The sequence below is a fragment of the Apodemus sylvaticus genome, chromosome 2 (genome assembly GCF_947179515.1).
Source record: "Apodemus sylvaticus chromosome 2, mApoSyl1.1, whole genome shotgun sequence".
Classification (NCBI taxonomy): domain Eukaryota; kingdom Metazoa; phylum Chordata; class Mammalia; order Rodentia; family Muridae; genus Apodemus; species Apodemus sylvaticus.
Window position 1 is genome coordinate 7894455 of NC_067473.1, and position 24188 is coordinate 7918642.

Sequence of the window (24188 nt, forward strand, 5' to 3'; positions counted from 1 at the left end):
TATCTCCTAACCTTAGAAACACAAATAAGAACTATAATCTAATTTTTGGAATAAATTTACTTTACATAACACACATAAGCATACACACCAATATTCAGACAGTATAATAAATGCAAAAATATTATAATGCATAAGATAAATTTTACAAATGTCGGTGCTAATAGATCAACATTAATCCTTATCCATTTCTATTTGTGGTAAAAACTGAAAGATGTTTAGTTCTATGATGACATCTTGGTTGTAATTACTTTCCAAATGTTTTTAGCTTAACAAAGGGAAAAATCATGAATTTAGTCCCTAGTACTAGTAGCTAAAATGGTGGTCTTAGCTTTCTCGAAAGTCTTTTTCTCCTGCAGTGGAAGAGGAAACATGTCCAGTGGACAGATGGAAGCTGAGTTTGGCTTCTCCCTCTCTTTCAGGAATGCCTTCCCAGTATGCCCAGTTGCCAGGAATTTACATCCGCCAGCACTTACCACGCCAGCGAGTTCACACAGTGGAGAAGAGTCACCGTCGTTCTCCCCCAGAAAACATGGTGAGAAACGATGCCCAGATGTTTTGCTCCGGTTCTTGCTCTGGGTTAGTGAGTGAAGATAAGGTCTGCAGACCTCTAAGGTCGTTCTCTCCCTACCCAGAGGCCCCCTGTGTCTTACATACTCAGGGTTGCCGACAATGGAGATGATGAGAAATGTGAAAATTTGTTTGTCCCGATGTCAGCTGCTTCTGGCCTCTCTTCTTGCCCCGAAATTTTGTTTTTTGTGGCAGAGCTCGGTGAGCTGCTTCTTTAGGTTTGGCATTCAAAATAGAATGATGCAAGGAATCTAGAAACCCAAGTAGTTTGGATTACAAATGTTTCTCTTGTCAAGGAGCCCAACTTTTTATACCAAAAGCTCAAGCTGGGCGGTGGTGGAGCACACCTGTAATCCCAGCACTTGGGAGGCAGAGGCAGGCGGATTTCTGAGTTCGAGGCCAACCTGGTCTACAGAGTGAGTTCCAGGACAGCCAGGGCTACATAGAGAAACCCTGTCTCGAAAAACCAAATCCAAAAAACCAAAAACCAAAAACCAAAAAGAAAGAAAGAAAGAAAGAAAGAAGGAAGGAAGGAAGGAAGGAAGGAAGGAAGGAAGGAAGGAAGGAAGGAAGGAAGGAAGGAAGGAAGGAAAGAAAGAAAGAAAGAAAGAAAGAAAGAAAGAAAGAAAGAAAGAAAGAAAGAAAGAAAGAAAGAAAAGAAAAGAAAGAACCCAGCTCAACACACATTCTTTTCCTAGTCACTTTGTCACTTTATTTTTTAGTAACAGTAGAAATCGTGCCTCAGAGGACAGGATGAGACCACAGTAAACAAGGGAAAAGCTGAGAAGACGAAAGAAAAAAGTGATAGTATTTTGCAGACGTTTTTCATCTTAGTCTTTTCAGTGAAAATACTGAAATATCTGTGCCTTCTTTTTTTTATTCAGTGCTGTGGATAACATTTAAAGCATAAACATTTTTCAGCATAACATTGTTCAAAGAAAAGGCATTGGACTAGAAACTGGGTCTGAATTCTCAATAAGGCTCCTCCATGCTGAACCCGGCCTGTGCTCCTGACAGCACTGCCTCGTCGCACTGCCTCGTCAAGGCAGAATCCTGCCTTTAAATTCTAGGTTATGTGTAGAAGAGAAAGCATAAACAAGATGAACACTGTATCTTTCTGTGACGTCTGCTTTCAGAGCTCCTTTTATGAAGAGAAAATGACTAAACAAGTCTTTCTCCTGTTGTTTCATATATAAGTTAGACAGCTCACAGAGTCAGATGGATGGGCCAGGATTGCTTTACAACTCCTGTTGACTAAATGCCCATGCCGTGTGACAATGGCTCCTTGATTGTTTTTCTAGTGCATCATTATGTCAGCTGGAAGAAATGCATGAAATTTGATTTCCACGAGATTTTTTTATGTCCCACTGTGAGCCATTTCCAAGATATTCTACTGATGCTTAGTATAATAAGTTCTTGCTTTCTTTAATATTCTACTCTTTCATGTCTACTGCTGAGAATGTAATCAAGATTTTTATTTAATTTCAATGACATTCCAAGCATGTATTTCAATGAAAGCTTCTGTAAAACAACACCTCTAACAATCAAAACACAGATTGCTCTGAGCACAAGTTCCTGAGGACTTTCTAGTCCTCACTGCTGCATAATTAAATTTATTTCTCTCATTATTAAGAAAAACACTGAGTGGTTTTAACTCATTGGTATGTGTGGTTCAACTTCAAATGGCAATCCTAAGATAATATTAATAGTGTGTTGAGAAATGTCTTTTTATGCCTAGAAACGTTCCACCCCAACATTGTCTTTTATTTTTATGTGCATGCGTGTTTTGCTGAATGTGTGTCTTTGTGCCACACGTGTGCCTGGTGCCTTCAGAAGCCAAAAATGGCGTTAGGTCCCCTGGCGCATGCACTCTGCAATCTAATTCTGCTTTTCCAATTTTCCTTCAGACTTCTTAGAGGGGTGAAACTATTACTTTAGAAGACAAATAGCCCAGTACAATGTTTACTGACAGTGGGTGCTGGGAATCAAACCTAGGACCTCTGGGAGAGCAACCAGTGCTCTTAACCACTGAGCCATCTCTTCAGCCCTGGACCAGCATTCTCATTTATTATAGATTATGTAGTATAGATTAGATAGTATAGATTAGGTAGTATTCAAAAAGTATTTCCCTACCAGAACACCAACCGACCTTCGTATATTGTTCTGCACTTAGATTGTATCCTACATTCGCTTCTTTATCTAAAATGTAATATCACTGAACTGAATGTTATTAAGGTTAATCCTCATCAGCGTTAATTGGACACGTGAAGTGGAATGTAGTGCCCTGTTCACTAGAGTGTCCTATGCTAACTGTCTTCATGGAATGTTAGAAGTTAAATAGAACTTTGACTTAAGGTACATCCATAAACTAAGGAGGTAGTGCACTGTAACATATATATACATATATGACATGCAAGAAGGAACCTGTTTGAGGCACGAAGGGGCCAAGTAGGAGGAAAAATAGGGAAGGGAAGAGTAGTGGTGAGAAATGTGTGCAAAATGCAATAATATATGTATATGAAAATGCCGTTAGAGAAACATTATTTTGTACATCAAGTAAAAAAAAATTGAATATATTATTTTCAAATAAAAAGAATGGGAACAAAATACTCATAGGATCAATAAGGGAGACAATGTGTGGAGCAGAGACTGAAGTAAAGGCCACCCAGAGACTGCCCTACCTGGGGATTCATCCTATAAACAGTCACCAAACCCCAACACTACTAGATGACAAGAAGTGTATACCAAAAGGAGCATGTCACGGTTGTCTCTGGAGGGGCCCTGCCAGAGCCTTACAAATACAGAGGCAGATGCTAGCAGCCAACCATCGGACTGGGCATGGGGTCCACAGTGGAGGAGTTGAAGTGTGGTCCAGAGGAGCTGAAGGGGTCTACAGCCCCATGGGAAGAACAATGATTTCGGCCACCCAGACGCCCTGAGACTCCCAGGGACTGAACCATCAACCAAGGGGCATACATGGTTCCAGCCAAAAATGTGGTAGAGGAAGGCCCTGTTGGGCATCAGTGGGAGGAGTGGTCCTTAGACAGGTAAAGGCTCAACAGAGGCCCCAACAAAGGGCAACCAAAGGGGTAGGAGTATGTCGGGTGGAGGGGCATATACGTGGAGGTAAGGGGTGGAAAGAGGGGTTGGGGGTCTTTGGGGAGGGGTGAAATCAGGAAAGGGTTTATCATTGGCAATGTAAATGAAGACAGTACTCAATTAAAAAAAAAAGAATTATTCTAGTGACCATGTGCCTTTGGGCACATGCACTCTGTAATCTAATTCTGCTTTTGCAATTTTCCTTCAGACTTCTTACTGGGGTGAAAATATTACTTTAGAAAATAAACAGCCCAGTACAGTATTTATTTCAGTATGCCCACTGACTCATAGCTAATCTAAATGTTATTGCTACATGAAAAAAGTTTTAAGCTGGTTACTTGCTCTGTTTCTGAGTCTATAATGCTTAAAATCTCTACTATAAAGATTGAACCTATTTAGTCTCCTCAACATCTTTGGTAATTTTTTTATTATGTTTATTTCAAGTTTTTGCAAATAGCATTCCAGTGGGGAAACAGGCAGATTATTTTAAAGGAATATTATTTCTCTGACCAAATATTGTTCGGTTCTGATTCCAACCTGTATGCAAATACACACTGAGTACATTAAAGCAAGCACGGTCCTTGCATTATCCCAGATATGTCTGCTTTGGAAAATGTGCTCAGTCGGTAACCGTCAAGTGGAAATAGCTGCTGGGTACACCTGCCCAGTGAAATTACTCTATAGGAACTGAGCGTTTGTTACCCAATGAAAATTAATTTCATTTTTATGAGGGGCATTTACATAAGAACAGGGCCTAATGAGACCCAAACAGCTGTCAGTTACTGACTTCATAAACAAGTCAACACCTAAATCCCTGGATGAGTCTCAGAATAATTGAGCAAATGTAATTACCGGAACGCTAAAGGTGGAAAATGCAATTTAGTCAGTCTTCATTTACCTTGACTCTTCAGGTTATAGAAGCGTGGAGAACTGAGTGGATGCCAGTATGCTTTGGTCTTGAAGTTTATGAGAGGAAGGATTGTATTAAGACTCAAGTTTTGTTGCTTTTAGAAATGTACAGTTTAACTTTTGGCTTTTAAATGCAAGTCATTGTTATGTCCTGACCTCTTCAGAGAGGATGGACGAATGGACAGATAGATGGTAGGATGGATTGGCAGATGAAATATCTGTGTTGAGGATAGCACAGTGCTGAGTGTGCAAATCAGTGTGATCACACCTCACCTTCCCTCATGAAATCTGCTGGAGACCGCTCACACCATTAATTTTTTTCTCACTAAAAATGAATCCAATCAATATTCAACCTTTTTTTCCTGGCTCTTCTCCTAGTTGGCATGAATATGTGGAGTATATTTAAGTGAGATAACCTTAAACTCTCCGTGGTAAGGAAATCCCTCTTCAAGCGTTTATGAGCAGGGCTGGTGAGATGGCTCAGCTGGTAAGAGCACTGACTGCTCTTCCGAAGGCCCTGAGTTCAAATTCCAGCAACCACATGGTGGCTCACAACTATCTGTAACGAGATCTGACCCCTCTTCTGGTGTGTCTAAAGACAGCTACAGTGTACTTACATATAACAATAAATAAATCTTTTTTTAAAAAAAGAGTTTATGAGCGCAAGTATCCGTTCCCCAGATGCACACGTGGCTATAAGAACATAAACTGGAAACCTAAGCAGGGCTCCTCAGCCCCCTACCCCCACCCCGCTGTAGTACTGAAGAGAGAAAGCCTTCAAAACAATACTTCCACCAGTACTCCAAAAGCGTCCAACTATGAGAGAAAATAAACAACAACTAGAGGAGTCAGACTTAAAGGGATCCTAAACATCAATTTGTCCACACCCTGTATTTGAGAAATGAGCTGGAAGCCTCTGCCAGCCCGGAGTTCTCATTACAGACTACACAGCTGCTACGCTGCAGAGCCAAGGTTCTGGGAGCCTCACCCCAGCTCCTGGTGCACTCTTAGTCTGTTACCTTTGGAAGTCAGAAACAGACTCCTCTCATAACCTGTTTGACTCATCTTTAGCACACTATTTTTTGAGTACCTAATTTATTCTGTTCCTATACAAGCTATTGCAATGAGTGCTGCCCTTATATCCAGAAGACCGGGGCCTGGTCACCTGGGAGTCTGGACATGACTCAGGTCATAATCAATTTTAGAAGAAGAGAGCAGTGCCACCTTTCCATGGTGACATGAGTCATCGTGACCATGAATTTGTCACAATGTCATGAATTTTTGTTTGTCCAATTCTACAGAGCACTATGCTTGTCTTAGTCACTGCTCTGTTGCTGTGAAGAGACACCATGACCAAGGCAACTCTTATAAAAGAAATCCTCTAATTGGGGCTGGCTTACAGTTTCACTTCGCGGCTTTAGCGCATTGTTCTCTTACTGGGGAATGTGGCAGCACACAGCCAGCCAGGGTGCTGGAGAGGTAACTGAGAGTTCTACGTCCGGATTTGCAAGCAGCAGGAAGAGAGAGGCTCTGGGCCAGGTGTGAGCTTCTGAAACCTTAAAGTGCACCCCAGTGGCACACTTCCTCCAACGAAGCCATAGTCCCAGTCCTCAGCAAGTAGTGATGACCAGGCACTGAGATATATGGGCTCCAGGGCCATTCTTACTCAAACCAACACCTTACTCTAATGAGCCCTACTTTTGCTGTAGGCTTTTCTAAAAGCCAATTGGTAATAGTACCATGAAAAGCAAGATGGCTGTTAAATTACAAGCATAAGCAGCTACCCCAGAGAGGCCTGTCTTATTTTCCGTGACAGGTACTGATATGCAAATAAACCCATCTACTGGGACCGTTCACGGACGTGAACCCTGGAATCTCCTGCCACAAATAAAAACACAAACTATTAGCAACAGATCATTAACAGAATAAGCAAATAAAAGTTTGGTCCGATTTTTAACAGTCTGTTGTTCACTTCTGGTGTGCTCAGTGTGTGTAATTGGTGCAGGTTATTGTGGACCATGCCAAGACGGATCAAGTGTATCTGTAGAGTATGCTAAGGAGTGCTGGGATTAACAGAGATATGCACACACAAGAATTCTACAAATCCTTTGTTGTTGCTGCTGCTGCTGTGGTTGCTGCTGTTGTTATCTTATTGTGTTGTGTTGTTGTGTTGTTATACTGTTGTATTGTTATATGGCTATTGTGTTGTTGTGTTGTATTATGTTGTGTTATATTGCTGTTGTGTTGTTATATTGCTGTTGTGTTATGTTGTTGTGTTATATTGTGTTGTATTGCTATATTGTTTGGTGTGTTGTTATATTGTAGTTGTTATGTCGTGTTGTGTTGTTGTATTGTTAATATTATTGTGTTGCTATATTGTTGTGTTGCTGTTATGTTGTTTTGTTGTGTTGTGTTGTTTTGCTGTGTTGTTGTGTTGGTGGTGGTAGTGGTGGTTTTTTAGCACTTTGACCAAAAAGAATATACCACAGATCTTTGGAAAATCCTACATGTGAAGATTTCTCTGTAATTTTTTTAAAATGTTTTTAAGCAGACACTAACTTTAAGCCTGTTTTTATATGACCTTCAAAGTATCTTCTTAAGACTCCAACTTCAATGGCCTGAGACCCCAAGTGTTTGTGAACACTTTCCACCTCTATTTAAGGTCAGGTGGCCCATGGAACTCAAGCTAGTTTGTGTTTCAGAAATAAGCGTGTTCTCACGATCTTCTTTCTAAATAGTACTTTCCAGTGTGTCTTCTCTACACCAAAATTGTATGCCAAACACATTGTCTTATATTCTAAACCAAATTAAAGTTTTCTAATAATGGCTGGCGTGATTGTTTTGAGAAATTCTATTACTCTAAGTAAAATATTTTGTATTCTCATCTGTGAAAGGCTTTGTTTCATAGGTAGCTTTTACTTTGGAATATTCTTTATTTCTAGAATCAAATTTTTGAGTAACAATAGAAATTCTGGCCTTCTACTTTTCTTTAAAATGCTGCAATTTTAAATTAAGATTAAAACATAATATGGGCGGGGTTCTTTTTCAATTTTCTTTCATAATAGAATTGCTGAATTGTGAAATAATTGAGTGGAAATTAAACCAAAGACAAATGCTGGGAAATCAAACAGATATTGGGGCATGGGGAGTGGGGTTGGGTGCTGTTATCAGGAAAGTGCAGAACTCTGGTATTCTTAGTGAGAAACACAGTTTCAACTGGCATTGCCTGCTTTGGTCCTAGGTCCGGTGCCACCCGCTTCCGTTGGAGTCAGAGCTATTACACAGCCCAGGATGAGTGGGCTTTAGACAACATTTACATTGGGCAGCAGTGCCCAAACATGTGCAGTGGGCATGGCTCGTGTGACCATGGCGTGTGCAGGTATGTGCTCCCCAGAGTATGATCCACTCCTGTGTCTCAGGGTTTGTGTCTATGCGTTCATCCCAGCAGTTATTTTCCCAGTTAGTTCAAAAACTCATACATAATAAAATAGCCAAAAGCAAGCGAGTCTCCCTTCTGTTCTCATTTCTGTGTAAAACCCGCTGTGGCACTAATGTGAAGCCACATATTCTGAACCTTTAAACTCAAGACAAGGCCTGCTGGGTTTATTGTGAAAGTCCTGCTGAAATTCCTGCCCTCATCATCTTCATGAGACAAACATTGTAGCGCTCTCTCCCAAGTTGTGCCCATGGGAAGAAAGTGATTATATTTGAGTCCTTAAAGGCCCCAAATATATGTCATTTAATCAGAACTATAAAATATCACCAGCATGACATGCCAGTTGAATAAATGAACTTATATGTGTGCATGCTTGTGTGTGTGTGTGTGTATGTGTATGTGTGTGATATTTTTAAAGCAGTGAGAAACCCCCATCTCTTGCACAAGCATAAGCCCATGTGTCTTTCTCTAGTACTTCTTAATCTTGAATTCCACAATTTTAACATAATACTTATAACTTAAGACTCTACCCATTCTGAGGAATGTAAAAAAACTGGAGATAGTGCTATATCATATACACATAAACACTATAGAAAAATCTAGTGTAAAGATGAGACCTGGAGGAACATGGTGTGAGAACATCCTGGGCAGGGAAGCCATTGTGTCGCAGATGACTTCTTCTTATGCGCCCCTCACAGGTGTGACCAGGGATACCAGGGCACTGAATGCCACCCAGAAGCTGCGCTTCCTTCCACAATTATGTCAGATTTTGAGAACCCAAGCAGTTGGGAATCAGACTGGCAAGAAGTTATTGGGGGAGAAGTTGTAAAACCCGAGCAAGGCTGTGGGGTCGTGTCTTCTGGATCTTCTCTATACTTCAGCAAGGTATGGCTGGGGGATGGAGTGTGCCATTGGGGTCGTGACTGGTTCAGCACGAGACTTATTCACCAGCATCCCAAACTCCACAAGTACAAATACAAAGTGATTTTACTATTCCTCGTGCTCCTTGCTTTTGACTGGCCGTAGCCCTGTGCCTGTCCTGTGGCAACATTTGGAGAACTCGTTTTATCATTGGTTTCGGTTACTTTGAATCTAGGTTAAGCCAGTTTAGAGTTCCCACTACTCCGATTCTGTGCAGTGCTAGAGACTGACATGGGAGGCAAGCATCTACCTTGGGGTGACATCCCCCATCCCCTCATCCAGCGGGGCTGTTACACTTGGTTTAAATCCCATTGCTTTCCTGTACTCCAGTGCTATGCAGGCTTGTGCCCTGAGCATCCTTGACTGGAGCAGGTTCTTAATCTGTCCTCGCTCTGCCCTCTGTAGAATGTGTGAGAGAGCAAGCCAGGGGCGATAGATGAACAGGGATAAGGACCAAAGAGCCCAGAGGTTAGAGACGCAAGTCTGCATGATGATCCAATCTGATTCTACCATTTCCTACCTCTGTGATTTTAGGAACATTAGTTAACCATCTTTTTACCTGACCTCCTTGTCCTTAAAGTGGAGATCAATAAAAGAGTCCACTTCATTCGTGTTCTTATATAGATTAAGGTAGTGTCAACTGTGGAGAAGAGTATATGAATTTGTGCTTATTGGATTTGTCATTCCGTAAATCTCCAGAATCTGGTTGCAGGGAATAAGAAGGATGATAGGAAGGAATCGTATTCCGAGCTATCCCCAGGGGACTGAGCAGCTATCTCTGTTGTGCAAACACCTCAGACACTGTTCTGCTTGGGTTTGGCAAGTGCTGGTAGACTCTAGTGAACAAGTTGTTCCTGAAATGTTGAGCTCTCCTAACTGGAGCACCCAATTAGGTATACAAACTGGTAACATCAACAAGGACCCAGGTGCCAGGCAGACTCACAAAGACTAATTCTCTTCGAATGCCCCCAGTCCGATCCTCATTGATTTGATGGGTGGGGCCTCTTCCCTCTCCTCCCATGCTGCAGCACAGGCAGACCATTGTTTTCTGCTCCATTCTGCCCTTATACAGGTGCAATCCTGTAGAAGTATAAAAGACATGGGACAGGCCCCAGCCTGAGTGACAGGTTTAGCCCTAATGACTGACAGCTGTCTTTAGGATGTGATGCGCCTAATGCCATTTCTTTATAGACAGGATTGCAATCGCCATTTCTGGGACAATTAGAAATGTCTCACTTTATTTACAGCCTATAGCAAGTAAACAGGTGTGAATGATGTACCAGAGGGCTGATACATTGCGGGGGTTCGTTTTGGCAGAAATCCAAGACAAGTTAACTCATACAAGTGCAAAAATAGGTTCAGGTTTTGTTTTGATGCAGGTGCGAAACAAAGAATTTGCAAGAAACCAAGACAGGGAAGGAGAGAAATCAGGATCGATCCATTTCCTGGCCATTGACATTGAAAATCCTCCCATCATTGCCTCTAGAGACAATAGTCAATAAGTGACCAATATCCAGTGGAAACGTGGATCTGCACAATAGGAGGCTATGCTTGTTGTCAGCAGCTGTTTAAAAATAAGATTTAAGATGTAAATCCTTCACTGGTAAACATATGTGTGTATACATACGTGGAAATTTTAAGCATAAAACTGTTCTGGGTTACAGCTCAGTATTCAACTTAACTCGAAGTTGTCTTTCTTGAAGTCAGACTGTCTAGTATAATGCACTTCAGAGCTCAGGTGAGGGTTCCCTTGGAGAGTTATTTCTGTGTATTTCAGTATTCTCTGCAGAGTGGATAGTTGCGGGTAACAAGTCAGTCAGTGCAGATGACGAACAAAGAGTTGTGTTGGGCATGATACACGTTGGTTGACACTACTACATTTTTATGAGAATAAATTGTGAATTAGTGCCTCTGGATCCCACGTATATGCCTTTCTACTTAAAAATCATCATTTCAAAAGTGAAAATTTTCCCTTCATCTCTCAATGCAGCCTTCCCCTCTGGACTTCTGTAAAAACATCTCAGCCCCTCCCTTTTTTTCCCCCGTTTTCTCTTGTAGCATCTGTTTAGAATTCTAAGTGGAAAAAAATACCTTAAACCAAAAGAGTAGAAAATTGGGTCCATGAAATCAAAATAAGGAAAGTTTAGGTGGGCTCCAGGATAGCTGTAATGTTCTCAGAGGTCATTTTCCTATTCCTGTGTCAGAGTGACTGTCACTGCGCAAGTGGGACTGTCACCGCATTTCCACAGGGAGGGTCTGCAGTATACACCTCAGAGTCTCGGAGGATTGGTATAGAGAACCCTGGCTGCAGTAACCAGGTTTGTGTGCTCAGTAGCCGGGCATTCCCCACTACAGAGCATGCGTTTTGTGCTCCAGCCAGGAACCTCCGTGGTTAAAGGTTGTACCTGTTTCTCTGCCTTTGCTCTGGCTCTAACTGCCTTGCCTTCTACCATCTCTGAATTCACAGACGTAACCTTTGCCACATCCCACTAAACAGCTGTGGTTTCCAGGCAGCACGCAGGAGCTGGACCCAACTACCCGAGTCACTGTATTCTTGAAATTGCTCTCTGGTTGGATGCGTAACTGATTGTTTAACTTTATTGCTTTTCTGCGGTACCAGGCTGAATGTGGTCTCAATAACTGAACTGATGTCTAGATAAAGTGATCAACTCCAAAATGCTCGTCGTGATCTAGGCATTTACATCTCAATAAACACTCAAAAGACTAAGTAGGTCTAAGATTATTAAATGTCCACATGACAGAGGGGAACATAACAAGAAATGAGAGTAGGGCCTGCCGCAACTCTCAGTGTTGTCTCTGACAATCAGGCTATGGCCTCTCTTCATGGTATTTTGTGTAGTACAGTTACTAGAGAGTAGTTACAGTTATTGATTTAACTAAAAAGGAGAAACTCTAAAGAAATTACTGCTTTCAGGTAAATATAATAGAAGTTTTTGTTTCTAGTGGCATTTTGAATACAGAAAATGAATGAGGTGAAACTTCACAGATTCTTAAGGCTTGCTTTACTCTGTTACCTGCTACCTGGTAAGATTTGATTTATTTTAGCTGAACCCTTAAAATAGGAAACCATGTAACCTCAAATTTGTTTTTCTTCTACATACCGTTTCCTCCTGTACAGACCCCGAGGTCTCAAAATACTAGGACGTCTGAGGTGTTTCCCACGGTACTTTAAAACAACTGCAAGATTATTTCCCCACTATGGGAATGAGTATGCTCATATTCACTTAGCCTGTTTCTCCAACACATGTAGACAGACACACATGACATGTGCATGTGTGGACACATATGCCCATGAATACATATATCACAGCAAAGTAGGAAAACTTCAAGTAATTATTCCATCACATTCTTTTTTTTTTTTTTTTTTTTTGGATTTGGGTTTTCTGAGACAGGGTTTCTCTGTGTAGCCCTGGCTGTCCTGGAACTCACTCTGTAGACCAGGCTGGCCTTGAACTCAGAAATCCGCCTGCCTCTGCCTCCCAGAGTGCTGGGATTACAGGCGTGTGCCATCACCGCCCGGCTCATCATATTTTAAATTATAACAGAATTTTATCATGAGCCTTTTTTCTTTCAAATCAGTATTCAACATTCCCAGATCACTGGACAAAAGAAATGCTGTGTGCTATTTCTCTGTGAAAGAACATTCTCCGTGCCCAACCAAACATTTGTGTAATACTTCCCAGAGTTTTCAAAAGTCCTAAAAAAGCAGGCTTCCAAACCCCTGTAGACTAACCCTGTCACCTGGAGGGACAAGCCTGCGCTGTGGGCTCACAACAGACACTCACTCCAAACAGCTAATTGTGATAATTGGATTTGTATAATTCTCACCTCGGAGCCTTATCCTTCCGGCTCATTTCCACACGCTGTGTTTTTCATAGAAGCTTGTTAGATTGAAATGAACCTGCTAACTCTTGGAGTATTTTTTTTTCACAAACATCGCTCTGCCTATGGTGGTCGTGGGGTATGAAAAAAGTAGGTGTTTTTCATTCACCATATTTCAGATGAGCAGTTTAAAACAATACAAAGCATATACAAGAGTTCCTCACATACATACTACAAATTAAAGGTTTAAAGAATGAGCACCCCCCCATCGGAATCACCGCCCATGATCATTTGTAGACACCCTGGTTTCTGTTGGACTCTTAATTGGCTTTAGAGCTCTTGGTAGCTTAATTGCTCCACAGATATCCACTACCTGTGACTTCCAATGACAGAAAAACTCTCTCGGGTTCACCAAGATTCTCCCTCTAAGACCAGAGAAGTCCACTGATGAACTTTGGTAGAACCCAGCTGGGTGGGAGAATCCCACAATGCACCATTTTCCTCCTCCATAGCCTGAAGCCATTACACAGAACTGGAGTAACAGCTACTTGTCAACCAGTGTCCCACCCCTCACATCACCTCACTGACACACAGGGACACAGCAAGACAAGGAAGTGGGCTTCTGGACTTCAGGAAATGTCTGACACTTTAGGACAGAAGAGACTGTTGGATGGTTCCAAAGCTTCCTTAAAGGGTACCTCACACCATCTTATCCGAGAGTGAACAAGGCAGGTAGAGACACTGCAAGACCTCCTTTTTGCCTTGCACACTTCTCCTTAACTTGCTCTGGAGATGAGAGCTGTGAGCAGATTTCTGGGGAAACTATACCTTCAAGAATGCAAGCATCGTTCCAGACGCTTTGCACACATGTCACATGCAGTTTAATCCAGTGGTCACCATGCCGTGAGGAAGGCGTGATTGCCAGCATTGCACCCTTGAAGCTCAGAAAGGCCGCACAGTGCATGACGAGGATGAGGGAGGCAAGCCCAGCCCCTCCGATGGTCAGCTCAGTCAGAAATGCTTGAGGTCTGTGAAGCACAGGGACCTGAGTTCAATCCCCAGAACCCACTCAAAAAGTAAAACTAGACAAACAAACAAACAAACAAACACTACCTAGGCATATTAGCGCGCCTTTCATCCCAGCACTCAGGAGGCAGAGGCAGGTGGGTCTCTGTGACTCTGAGGCCAGCCTGGTCTACGTCGTGAGTTACAGGCAAACCAAGTCCGCACAGTGAGACTCTGTATCAAAATGTATAGCAATAAAATAAATGATAAAATAAGTTAATTAAAATAAGTGCAGGTGGGGTGATAGACGCTTGCTCTCTGCACTGGGGAGAGGACAGAGTCAGGCGTATTCCTAGAGCTGGCTGGCCAACCAGTCTAGCCGAGTTGGCGAGTTCCAAACCAAGGGGAGACCATGTGTAAAACTAAACAGACACATATGGATGTTGCCTAGGTGATGGCACCCAGGGTTGTCTTCCGGTCTTTGCATTTATAACGATACATGTGCACACGAACAAACACGCATGCACCAAGTCGGTACTCTTTCTTCTCCATCACTCTGACGTTAGATGACTTATAAAGCTGGGATTGGAAGTATTTTGAGTAAACCTAGTTTTGCCCTAATTGTTTTAGAAATCCAGAGTATTCTCTGGGATAGTAGGAAATCCTCACGTCTCTGGGCTGGGTCTGGGGGTCGTTGGTGGAAGATGAAGTGAGAACATGCAGGAGCGGGAGCTACAGCCACAGCGGAGACAACGGAAGAGCACAACTTGCTCTTCTCAGTATTAGCAGGCCCCAGCATTGTCCTGTGGAGTGCAGGGCGCAGATGTGGACCTGAAGCCCAGCTACAGAATGCCAGAGCTTCCGAGTGACTAACCGTGGTTCCTCTGCCCTTTGGAAAGGCTGGGAAGAGGCAGCTGGTGAGCTGGGACCTGGACACGTCTTGGGTGGACTTCATCCAGTTCTACATCCAGATAGGCGGAGAGAGCCCTGCATGCAACAAGCCTGACAGCAGAGAGGAGGGCATCCTCCTGCAGTATAGCAACAACGGGGGCATCCAGTGGCACCTGCTGGCCGAGATGTACTTCTCAGACTTCAGCAAGCCCAGGTGAGCTCCCACCCGCTGGGCCTTCCAGTGTGTTCCAGCGACAGTAGGATCGGTATTGAAATGTCATCTAACACGTTGACAGGTCCAGAAGCTCAGACAGATTTGGCAGGAAAGCCAAGCCTAGAAAATTTCCTTCGATGTGATTAAGCAAAAACCACTTTGGACACATATTTAATTCCTTAGAGATGTTAGTTGGATATGGTAGCGCAAGCTATCAAAGCACTTGTGAAGCTAAGGCAGGAGGCTCTCCTAGTTCCAAATAGTCAAGGCTTCAGTGAGATCTTGTCTCAAAAAAGAAAAAGAAAAAAAAACAAAACTTTTTAAAACTGTTTTTAGAGATTTGGGGAAATTTTTGACCCTAAGAAAATCACTAACCATGGATACCCAAAGATGCCCAAGGCTGCAGCCAAGTTTCGCCTTTGAAGGTTTTGCTTTCATTCCTGGGTACACATGGTACAGAGATACAAGATGGTTGGGGTTTTTTTGTCCTGCGTTTTCACACACTATACCCAGGATGGCCCCAGAGGGTGGGTGACCAAGTCTATAGAGTTTGGATTTTCTAAAGCTGTTCACGTAACCTGCCCAGGCTTTTATTTTGATGACTGGATATTATATAGAAGTCTAAAATGGCATAGGCATCAACTGTTCACAAGTTCAGGGCAGTAATTCACATTTAATTTTAATGCCTATGCTAGGTAATTGGCATATTATGTGTATTTAAACTTGGTTCTTTTATGATTATGTAGTATTTGAAATTCTGTTTAATCTTTATATTTTATATGAACATAACTTAAAACTACTCAAGAATACCATCTTCACAGTATATCTTTTTATAATCTCTTATTTCTAATTTAATGTAGAGATATATATTTTTTATTTATTAAAACCACCAATCAATATTAACTTATGTTAATGTCCTATTTTACACATTATAACTAAGCCTTGTGTTGAAAAATATTGAAGAAAATGCATACTTAAGTTTTAAAATCAAATGTATTTTGCTACCTAAATTTTATATATTTTGTAGATTGGGAGTTTATAAGCTTGCTGTTTAAAAATATTGGTCCTCTTAAAGGTGATATAACTGTTTGTAGAATTTTACTCCAAATGTTGTTTTAGCCAGTAGTGTTCTATAGCTGTGAGGAGACTCCATGACCACGGTAACTCTTACAAAAGAAAGCATTTAATTGGGGCTTGGTCACAGTTTCTGTGGTTTAGTTCATTATCCTCAGGGCAGGCAGCAATCCCCAGCCCCAGGCAGCAGGAGAAGAGAGACTCTGAGCTTGGCAGGGCTTCTGAAACTCCCAAGGTCACCTAGTGACACACTTCCTCCAGGAAGGCCACGCCTCCTAATCCTTTCTAACAGTTTCCACTCCCTGGAGACCAAGCATTCCAATCTATTCAAACCACCACAAATGCTATGCAAAATCTTTCATTTAGTTAGACACAGTGGTACAAACCTATAAAAACTAGTCTTGGGAAGGCTAAGGTAAGAGGATCATGAGTAGGGTCACAGCCTGGGACATAGAGCAAGTTCCAGAAGGACCTGTTAAAAATAAATAAATTAACAACAACAACAACAATAATAATAATAAAATAGAAAGGAATAAGTTGCCAAGAACTAGGTGGTTCCTGAGAACTTGAGTTTAGGTCCCCAAGGACCCACAAGAAAAGCCAGACACAGTGATGATTCTTATGGTCCCAGTGTTAGCAAGGTAGAAGACAGGACAGGAGGGCCCTAGAATTCACTGGCCTGGTGTCCTGTACCACTTAGCAAAGTTCCAGGCCACTGAAAGACTCCAGTCTCAAAGAAGGATGGAAAGTACTCAGAACCAACACCTAAAGTTGTTCTCTGTCCTCCACATGCACACATGCACATGCATACATGCTCAGTGTACACACAAAACGATGCATACACACACCAGTGCACAGAAACACACATACACATGACATACACACCAGTGCATAGTCACACACACATGTACACACACATGTATACATACACCAGTACACAGAAACACACACACAGCATATACACACCAATGCCCAGAGACACACATACACACATATGACACACCAGTGCACAGTCACACACATGTACATACACGTGTATACATACACCAGTGCACAGTCACACACATGTATATACACACCAGTACAGAGACATACATGTGTAAACACACCAGTGCACAGAGATACATGTACACACACACCAATGCACAGAGACACACATGTATGCACAAACAATAAATAAATGAAATTATTTCATTGTGGAAATTTTTATGGAAGGCTAGATTCAGACTTCAGAGGGCACTAAGCTGATGAAGACACTTTGAGCGGGAAGATAGGAGAAGAGACTCTGCTGGCAGCAAACAAATAAGACACATGGGAAATGACTTGAGCAGACAATCCTGACTGAGGATAGCTCTGAAGAATGCTGCAGCATGTCCTCCGGATATTAAGAGACAACAAATAAGTGGGACATGGTATAGGCACCACAAAGAGAAACCTGAAAATTACACAATAGAGATACCTCTTCGTTTGTGTTCGATTCGTGCTCGGGGTATGCTTTGTGTCTAGAAATAGAAGCTAACAAAACAGCTTAAATTTGGAGAAAATAAACTAAAAGTAACATATATTTTTTTAAAAATCCTAAAATGAAAAGACACTGGTCAAGCTCTGAAGCCAAATTATGAGCCAGTTATGAAGCCAAAATGACCCAGAACCTGATTCGAGTAAATGGGGCCAGAAAGATGGCTCAGTCAGTAAGGTGCTTGCTGTGCAAGGGGGATGGATGGCCAGGTTGTAGCTCCAGAACCTGAATAGAAAGTCAGGGGTACTAGGGAGGCAGAACCAAGGGGCTCACTGCAGGGCAGTCTAGTCAAATCAAAGAGTTCTGACCCCAGTGAGAGACCCAGCCCCAAAAGCAAGGATGGCATCCGAGGCAGACAGATATCAGAGGATGTCCCCTGACTGCCAGCGCACAAACACATATGTGCATGAGTAACTACACACCACGTGAACCTGCACACACATGAACAGGTGCAGCCACATACGAGAATGTACATGTGAGAAAGAACATGGCAAGTATTAATGAAATAAATGATCAATCAGGCCATGTTGGCCCCAGTGGACGCTTGAAGAGAGGAATGTTTAAACTGACCCTTTGTATCATCAAGAGCTGTGAAAACTGATTGAGGATTTCTTGATCTCGGCAAAGATCACTGTCTGATCCTGAGAAAGCACCTAAATAGAGTACAGACTCAATGGGAAAATAATGACAAAAAGAACTACTCACATAGAAATGTACTACATGCAAATGTAAAACCACTTTTGTGTATATGTAATTATGATGTCAAAGAAAACAAATTCAGAAGGACAGATCCAACAAATATGAGAATTAAGGCTTGTTGTCCCACAGAGAGTTTATACAAGCTACTTTTTATGCACTAAGACCCCATTTTAAAAAGTGAATGCAAAAAAAAAAAATATAGCAGAGGATACCAAAAACAAATTATTCATTACGACATGGGTGATATCGAGAATCCATTGCATAATTTCTGTTTTTAAACAGGCTGCATACCATCTTTAATTCTATTTCCAAGTGCTCTCTCAACATGAAACTAAAAGACTCGTGCCATCTGTAAACTATTACCACCCTTTGAGGAAGGATTTTACAAATCTTAAATATCAGTAACTAATATGACCTGGTAATTCATGTCTAAGAATCTTACCTAAAATCTTACCCAAACAAAGAAGCAAAGGCAAAATGCTTTGGACATAGGATTTATTACAGAATTATACATAGGAAGAAAAATATGAAAAAGTATGCATAGTGTGAAATAATAGTGTGCCTATAGGATGAAAATTATATAAATATTAAAATGGTCTTAAATTATTTTACAGACTAGGGACTTGTTTATGGCAAACATTGTTTTAAAAATGTAAGAAACTATTACATAATGCTAGTGTATCTAACAAATTGTCGAATGGTGATACACACTGAAATTTTAATAGAGCCCAACCTTATATAGTTTATTGATGGTTATGTTTTGTGTTAAATTCACAATTTCTATTTGTCACCATGAGTAAGGATTACGTTGAATTTTAGTGTAGTAGCACAATAGAAGGCCAAGTTCTTCTAGATCATTCTGTTCTTTTGTTACAATGTTAATTGGTGTGGGCATGTGTGAGCAGGTGGAGGTCATACAACAGGTTCTTCTACGTGGGTGGAGGAGATCAAACAGGTCATCAGACTTGGCAACAGGCACCTTCACCCTCTGAGCTGTCTCAACAACCGTAAATCTTCTAAAAGTTATGACCAATATGGCATATTATGTGATGTTGCATGCTTATACATAGATACATACACACATGGTGTATATATACATGCAGGCAAAACACTCATGCACATAAAATACAAACAGACAGACCTTTTAGAACATTAGAGCCTTTACAGTAAGGAGCCAGTGACTCGGTGTCCATTGAAACATAATGACAAGTGAAATGCACGTAGTACAGGCTCAAGCTTTTCTACTGTGTAAGCATCCTATGTGATCCCTCCATACTCAGACTCTCTGAGGCGTCTGAAGAACCAGAACAGGCATCAAGTGAAGCTAAGCATTCTCGTTTCTTCCTTTGGTACTTTACCAGCTTCTAAGAACAGCACAGCCTTTCCTTTCCCAGCCGTGAAGGATTTGTTTTTATGCAGATTTGTCTACCTGGAGCTCCCAGCCTCTGCGAAGACCCCTTGTACCAGGTTCCGCTGGTGGCAGCCTGTGTTCTCAGGGGAGGACTATGACCAGTGGGCCGTCGATGACATCATCATTCTGTCAGAGAAGCAGAAGCAGGTTATTCCAGTTGTCAACCCCACTTTGCCCCAGGTACGTCCCATGCTAGAACAGTGGACCAGAGAAAGAATGACTGGCTTCCAAGGACCTAGTGTCAGACAGGGAATCGGGTAATGTGAATGTAGTCAAACTCCTACATTCATATTCATGTTGTTCCCCTCTGCAGTTAGAAAGTTCAGTCCTGGGCTGCTAGTTCAGAGATGTTCAGATGTGAGAAAGATGGGGAAGTCTAGCTATCAATAAAAATGTTACTGTGTTTAAACAATAATTAGATACACAGTGGCAGGATATTTTTGGTTGCTACATCATCAAGAGGAAATATGGGTGCTTTTGTGTTAGTTTAGCAGTTCTGTATTTTTGTAGCAACGTGAAGGGTGGTGTGTGGCGCATGTGTGAGGAACTAAGCATGTCTCACTGGTGATTTGGGGCTCAGGTTTTTGTGTTTTCAGTGTTATCAAACTGTCTTCCTCTTTTGTTTGTATTGTTCCTGTTAGAACTTTTATGAGAAGCCAGCTTTTGATTACCCTATTAACCAAATGAGTGTGTGGCTGATGTTGGCCAATGAAGGGATGGCTAAAAATGAGAGCTTCTGTGCCGCCACGCCCTCAGCCATGGTGTTTGGAAAGTCAGACGGAGACCGATTTGCAGTAACGCGAGATCTGACCCTCAAACCCGGATATGTGCTGCAGTTCAAGGTATCTACGAGGCAGGGGTCTTCCCAGAGCAGGCGAAGGACGGAGAACTCCCACTTTTATACGCAAGAAGAGAACACAGATTTTTCATATTCTGTTGAAGAAGGGACACACTTGAATGAAAACACCCCAGGCTTAGGATGGTGAAGCTTTTCAGCTCTATTCGTAAGGGAGATGGTTGGCTAGTTTGGGAGGAGTCTCAGAAATTGTTCCTATAGCCTTATGATATTCATGCAACGCTCCCATAATTGAAATTAAAATTGGCTGAGTATTTTGATGAGAGTAAGGTAATAAACCCTGCTGTCACACCATGCTAGATAAGGCCCGTCTGTCTTGCTGGTGATTTGGGGCTTGATTTTGTTGCGTGTTAGAGGTCTAGCCTAGGACCTTGCACACACTAAGTAGGCTCCACGGCCATCCTGTACTTTACGCATTTACTGTAGCATTTTAGAATTCCCTTCCTGTAATTTGGCTTCACTCTGTTCTCCCTAAGTCTCCTTAAAGCATGTTGTTTTTCATGCTGTGATGACATGCCAACAAAAGTAGTGAGTATTTACCTTGACAAGCTCTTGTCTCAGAAGCTAATCAAAATTTCATCATGTTTGTTTATAATAAAATCCCACTGGTGAATTCTGGAGTCGAACGCAATGCAGTTTTAATGAACAAGTACAGCTTCATGGTCCTTATGTAGCAATAGGATGCAGACACTGAAAAATTTACAAGTGGGAGTATTAAAGAGATCAGTTTATGGGCAGCTTTTCAATATAATTTCTACAGACCTATACACGAGGTAGTTAGTCATAAATAAAACAATTAGGAAATGCCTTTTTATATTTTGATATTAAACTCCAATGGAAAAGTATTGGTAACTATGCACACGTCTACATGCATGTGTGGGTGACACTTGAAAATAATATCAAATCCATTCATTGAGTACTATTCTGCTTCTCATTCCATAACTCTGCTACTTAACTAATCCCAAACACCATGGCAGGGTAAACATTAAATTCTGAATGGTGATGCTTTGTAGATGAAAAGGCAAAGTAAGAGAAGCAGAGTGAAGTTTTTGGGTATTTTAAAAGGGCAACAGCATGTAATACTTAAGAAAATTCTAATTCTCACGTCACAACCAAACACCTAGTAATTTGTGCTCACTAGTTAATGATTATGGTATTAATTACAGATTGGTGGTCAATATATACTAGAAACCCTTAAAATGCCTTTTGATATCATTTTATAAAAAGCTACTTCTGGCTGGGCGGTGGTGGCACATGCCTTTAATCCCAGCACTTGGGAGGCAGAGGCAGGTGGATTTCTGAGTTTGAGGCCAGCCTGGTCTACAGAGTGAGTTCCAGGACAGCCAGGGCTACACAGAGAAACCCTGTCTTGAAAACAAACAAAACAAACAAACAAAAAAAGCTACTTCTGGTGCATTCTAGGAAATGACTTGCCATATGACAAATATAAGGTCTTAGGAATGTAGACACCAAAACCCTGGCCCTAGTCCTTAGGGAGAATAAGCCCGAAAGGTAAACCATCGCCGTGCAGTCCCAGGATTTCAGTAGCATAGGTCCCACCAGACTCTCTGGGAGAGCCCTGCACCGCGCCTGATAGCACAGGTCCCAAACTCCATGAGAGAGCCCAGCACGGCCCCTGACAGCATCGACCAGATAACAGATGGGATGTGGAAGAGTAACAGTTACCAACAGGGTGTTCTAAACAACATTGAAATTCATTCATACATTCACTTAGAGAGGAAAAAACTATCTGAAACTATAATGCCAAAACCTAGTGCTGTGGCAAAACGGATTCCTTTAATAAAAAGGAAACATGGAATGTTTAAAACTTGAAGTGTTTCTAGACTTCTGAGTGATGTCACTCCTGAGGACTCTCTGGAAATCGCCCACAGGGGGAACTGCGCACCCTGTGCAGGGTTGTGTGTAGTAATAAAGCACTCTGAAACAGGGAGCGGGAGGGAAGTTCACTATATATCCAGAATATATGCCTCTGAATGAGGGGAGAAAGACATTCAGCTGTGCCAGGGCCGTGGCAGTTGCGTATTTTACAGTTTTTAAACAATGCCCACTTTATGTTGACAGTCATATGATTTGCACATAGCATCTCTGTGTCATTACTTGAGTCTATGACAGAAACATGGCTCATTCTTGACCCTGATCTATATTTTTCCTTTAAAAAAAAAACTGAGCTCTTGAACCAGACAGACAGACAGACAGACAGACATATAGATAGTGCACAGTGCTTTTTCCACAGAAAGTAGAGGCAGCCTGCCCTTTGAGCAACCAAATTCTGAAGGACATCTGCTTCTCTGCCCTCTTACCTGTTCGTCTGCTCTGTAAATAAAAATGAAAAATACTTCCTGACACAAGAATCCCAGAAGATGAGTTTGGTCCGACTCTCTATTGATATGAAACCTTCCAGAATTTACAGAGGTCTGCGTTGAGTCTGAGCTGTATCTTAGGGGCCCTGGATGCCATTGTACCTAATTCAATAAATGTTATCTTTGAACAAAGCCTTGTCTAATTCTGCCCTTCATCCTAACAGCTAAACATAGGCTGCGCCAGCCAGTTCAGCAGCACTGCTCCGGTTCTCCTGCAGTACTCACATGATGCTGGCATGTCGTGGTTTCTGGTGAAGGAGGGGTGCTTTCCAGCTTCAGCAGGCAAAGGATGTGACGGGAACTCCCGGGAACTGAGTGAGCCTACTGTCTACTACACTGGGGACTTCGAAGAATGGACTAGAATCACTATTGCTATCCCAAGGTCCCTTGCATCCAGGTAAAGCAATCTCTCTCATTATGAGCTATAAGGTCTGGCTGCTCCTTCCCAAGCAGTGACTTGAGGCAGAAAAAAATAAATAACTGAAATAGAATTGCCAAAATAGTGTAAGTGGGTGGTGAAACCTGCTACTCAGTCAGCTCTTAATTCATTCATCGAGAATCTGGTCCTTACCTGCCTGTCGCACATACAGTCTGGTCGCTGGCACACAGCATCAAACAGATGTTAAGGGTTAAAAGAACCTCGTGGCCTACATCACGCTTTTGCAGTACATAGATTTTTTATTTACTTAATACCTCCTTATATAGAAGAATTGGAGTATCTTTCAGTGTAAATGGTCACTTTGAATAGACTACTAAAACAATAGGAGAAAAAAATTTTAAAAAGCCATTAATGGGAGGATGATACAAATGGACAGAGAACTTGAAGTGAGTCGGGCTCAATCAAAGAGGAACTCATTTAGTTCTCAGCTTCTTGTCAGCTAAGAAATACAGAACCGTTTCATCCCCATTGGTGAGTTTTAAACAAAAGAATAAAATTTCCTTGTAAGACGTGTTTGTAAACATGTTTAGACATGTTTAGGTTCAATATTCTAGAATAAATTTATATCATCTTGTATCAGATATAGTCGGTAAAAGAGAGAGATCTTTAGTTTTCACTATCATTTTAAAAAAGATAAACATTCTTCAAGTAGATACTTCTTAATTACATTCTGGAGCCTTTGACTTCAGAACTGTAGTCAGACAAAACGCTGCTTCCATCGCTTCTTGATGATGTGACGTAGAGCTAGGATGCTCGCTAGTGCCGTTCAGCAAACTCCGAGAGTCTGTATTTCCTGGAGTAAGGTAGGCTTATGCCCACGTTCTTGCATATTTGACATAGCCTTATAAACTACAGTCTGTGAGCACTTGGCTGTCCAGAGCCCAGGCACATCCTCCGTGTTCCATGCAGGCACCAGGTTCAGGC

General features: G+C 41.8%; 1 protein-coding gene across 1 annotated transcript in view; it reads left to right on the forward strand.

The window, feature by feature from the left end:
* Reln (reelin) overlaps positions 1–24188 on the forward strand; it is a 437924-nt gene that overhangs the window by 321689 nt on the left and 92047 nt on the right. The window contains exons 22-28 of the mRNA XM_052173082.1: positions 420–532; positions 7817–7954; positions 8710–8896; positions 14680–14885; positions 19597–19768; positions 20230–20430; positions 22990–23222. Coding sequence (XP_052029042.1) covers positions 420–532; positions 7817–7954; positions 8710–8896; positions 14680–14885; positions 19597–19768; positions 20230–20430; positions 22990–23222 — 1250 coding nt within the window. The remainder of the gene's footprint in view (positions 1–419; positions 533–7816; positions 7955–8709; positions 8897–14679; positions 14886–19596; positions 19769–20229; positions 20431–22989; positions 23223–24188) is intronic.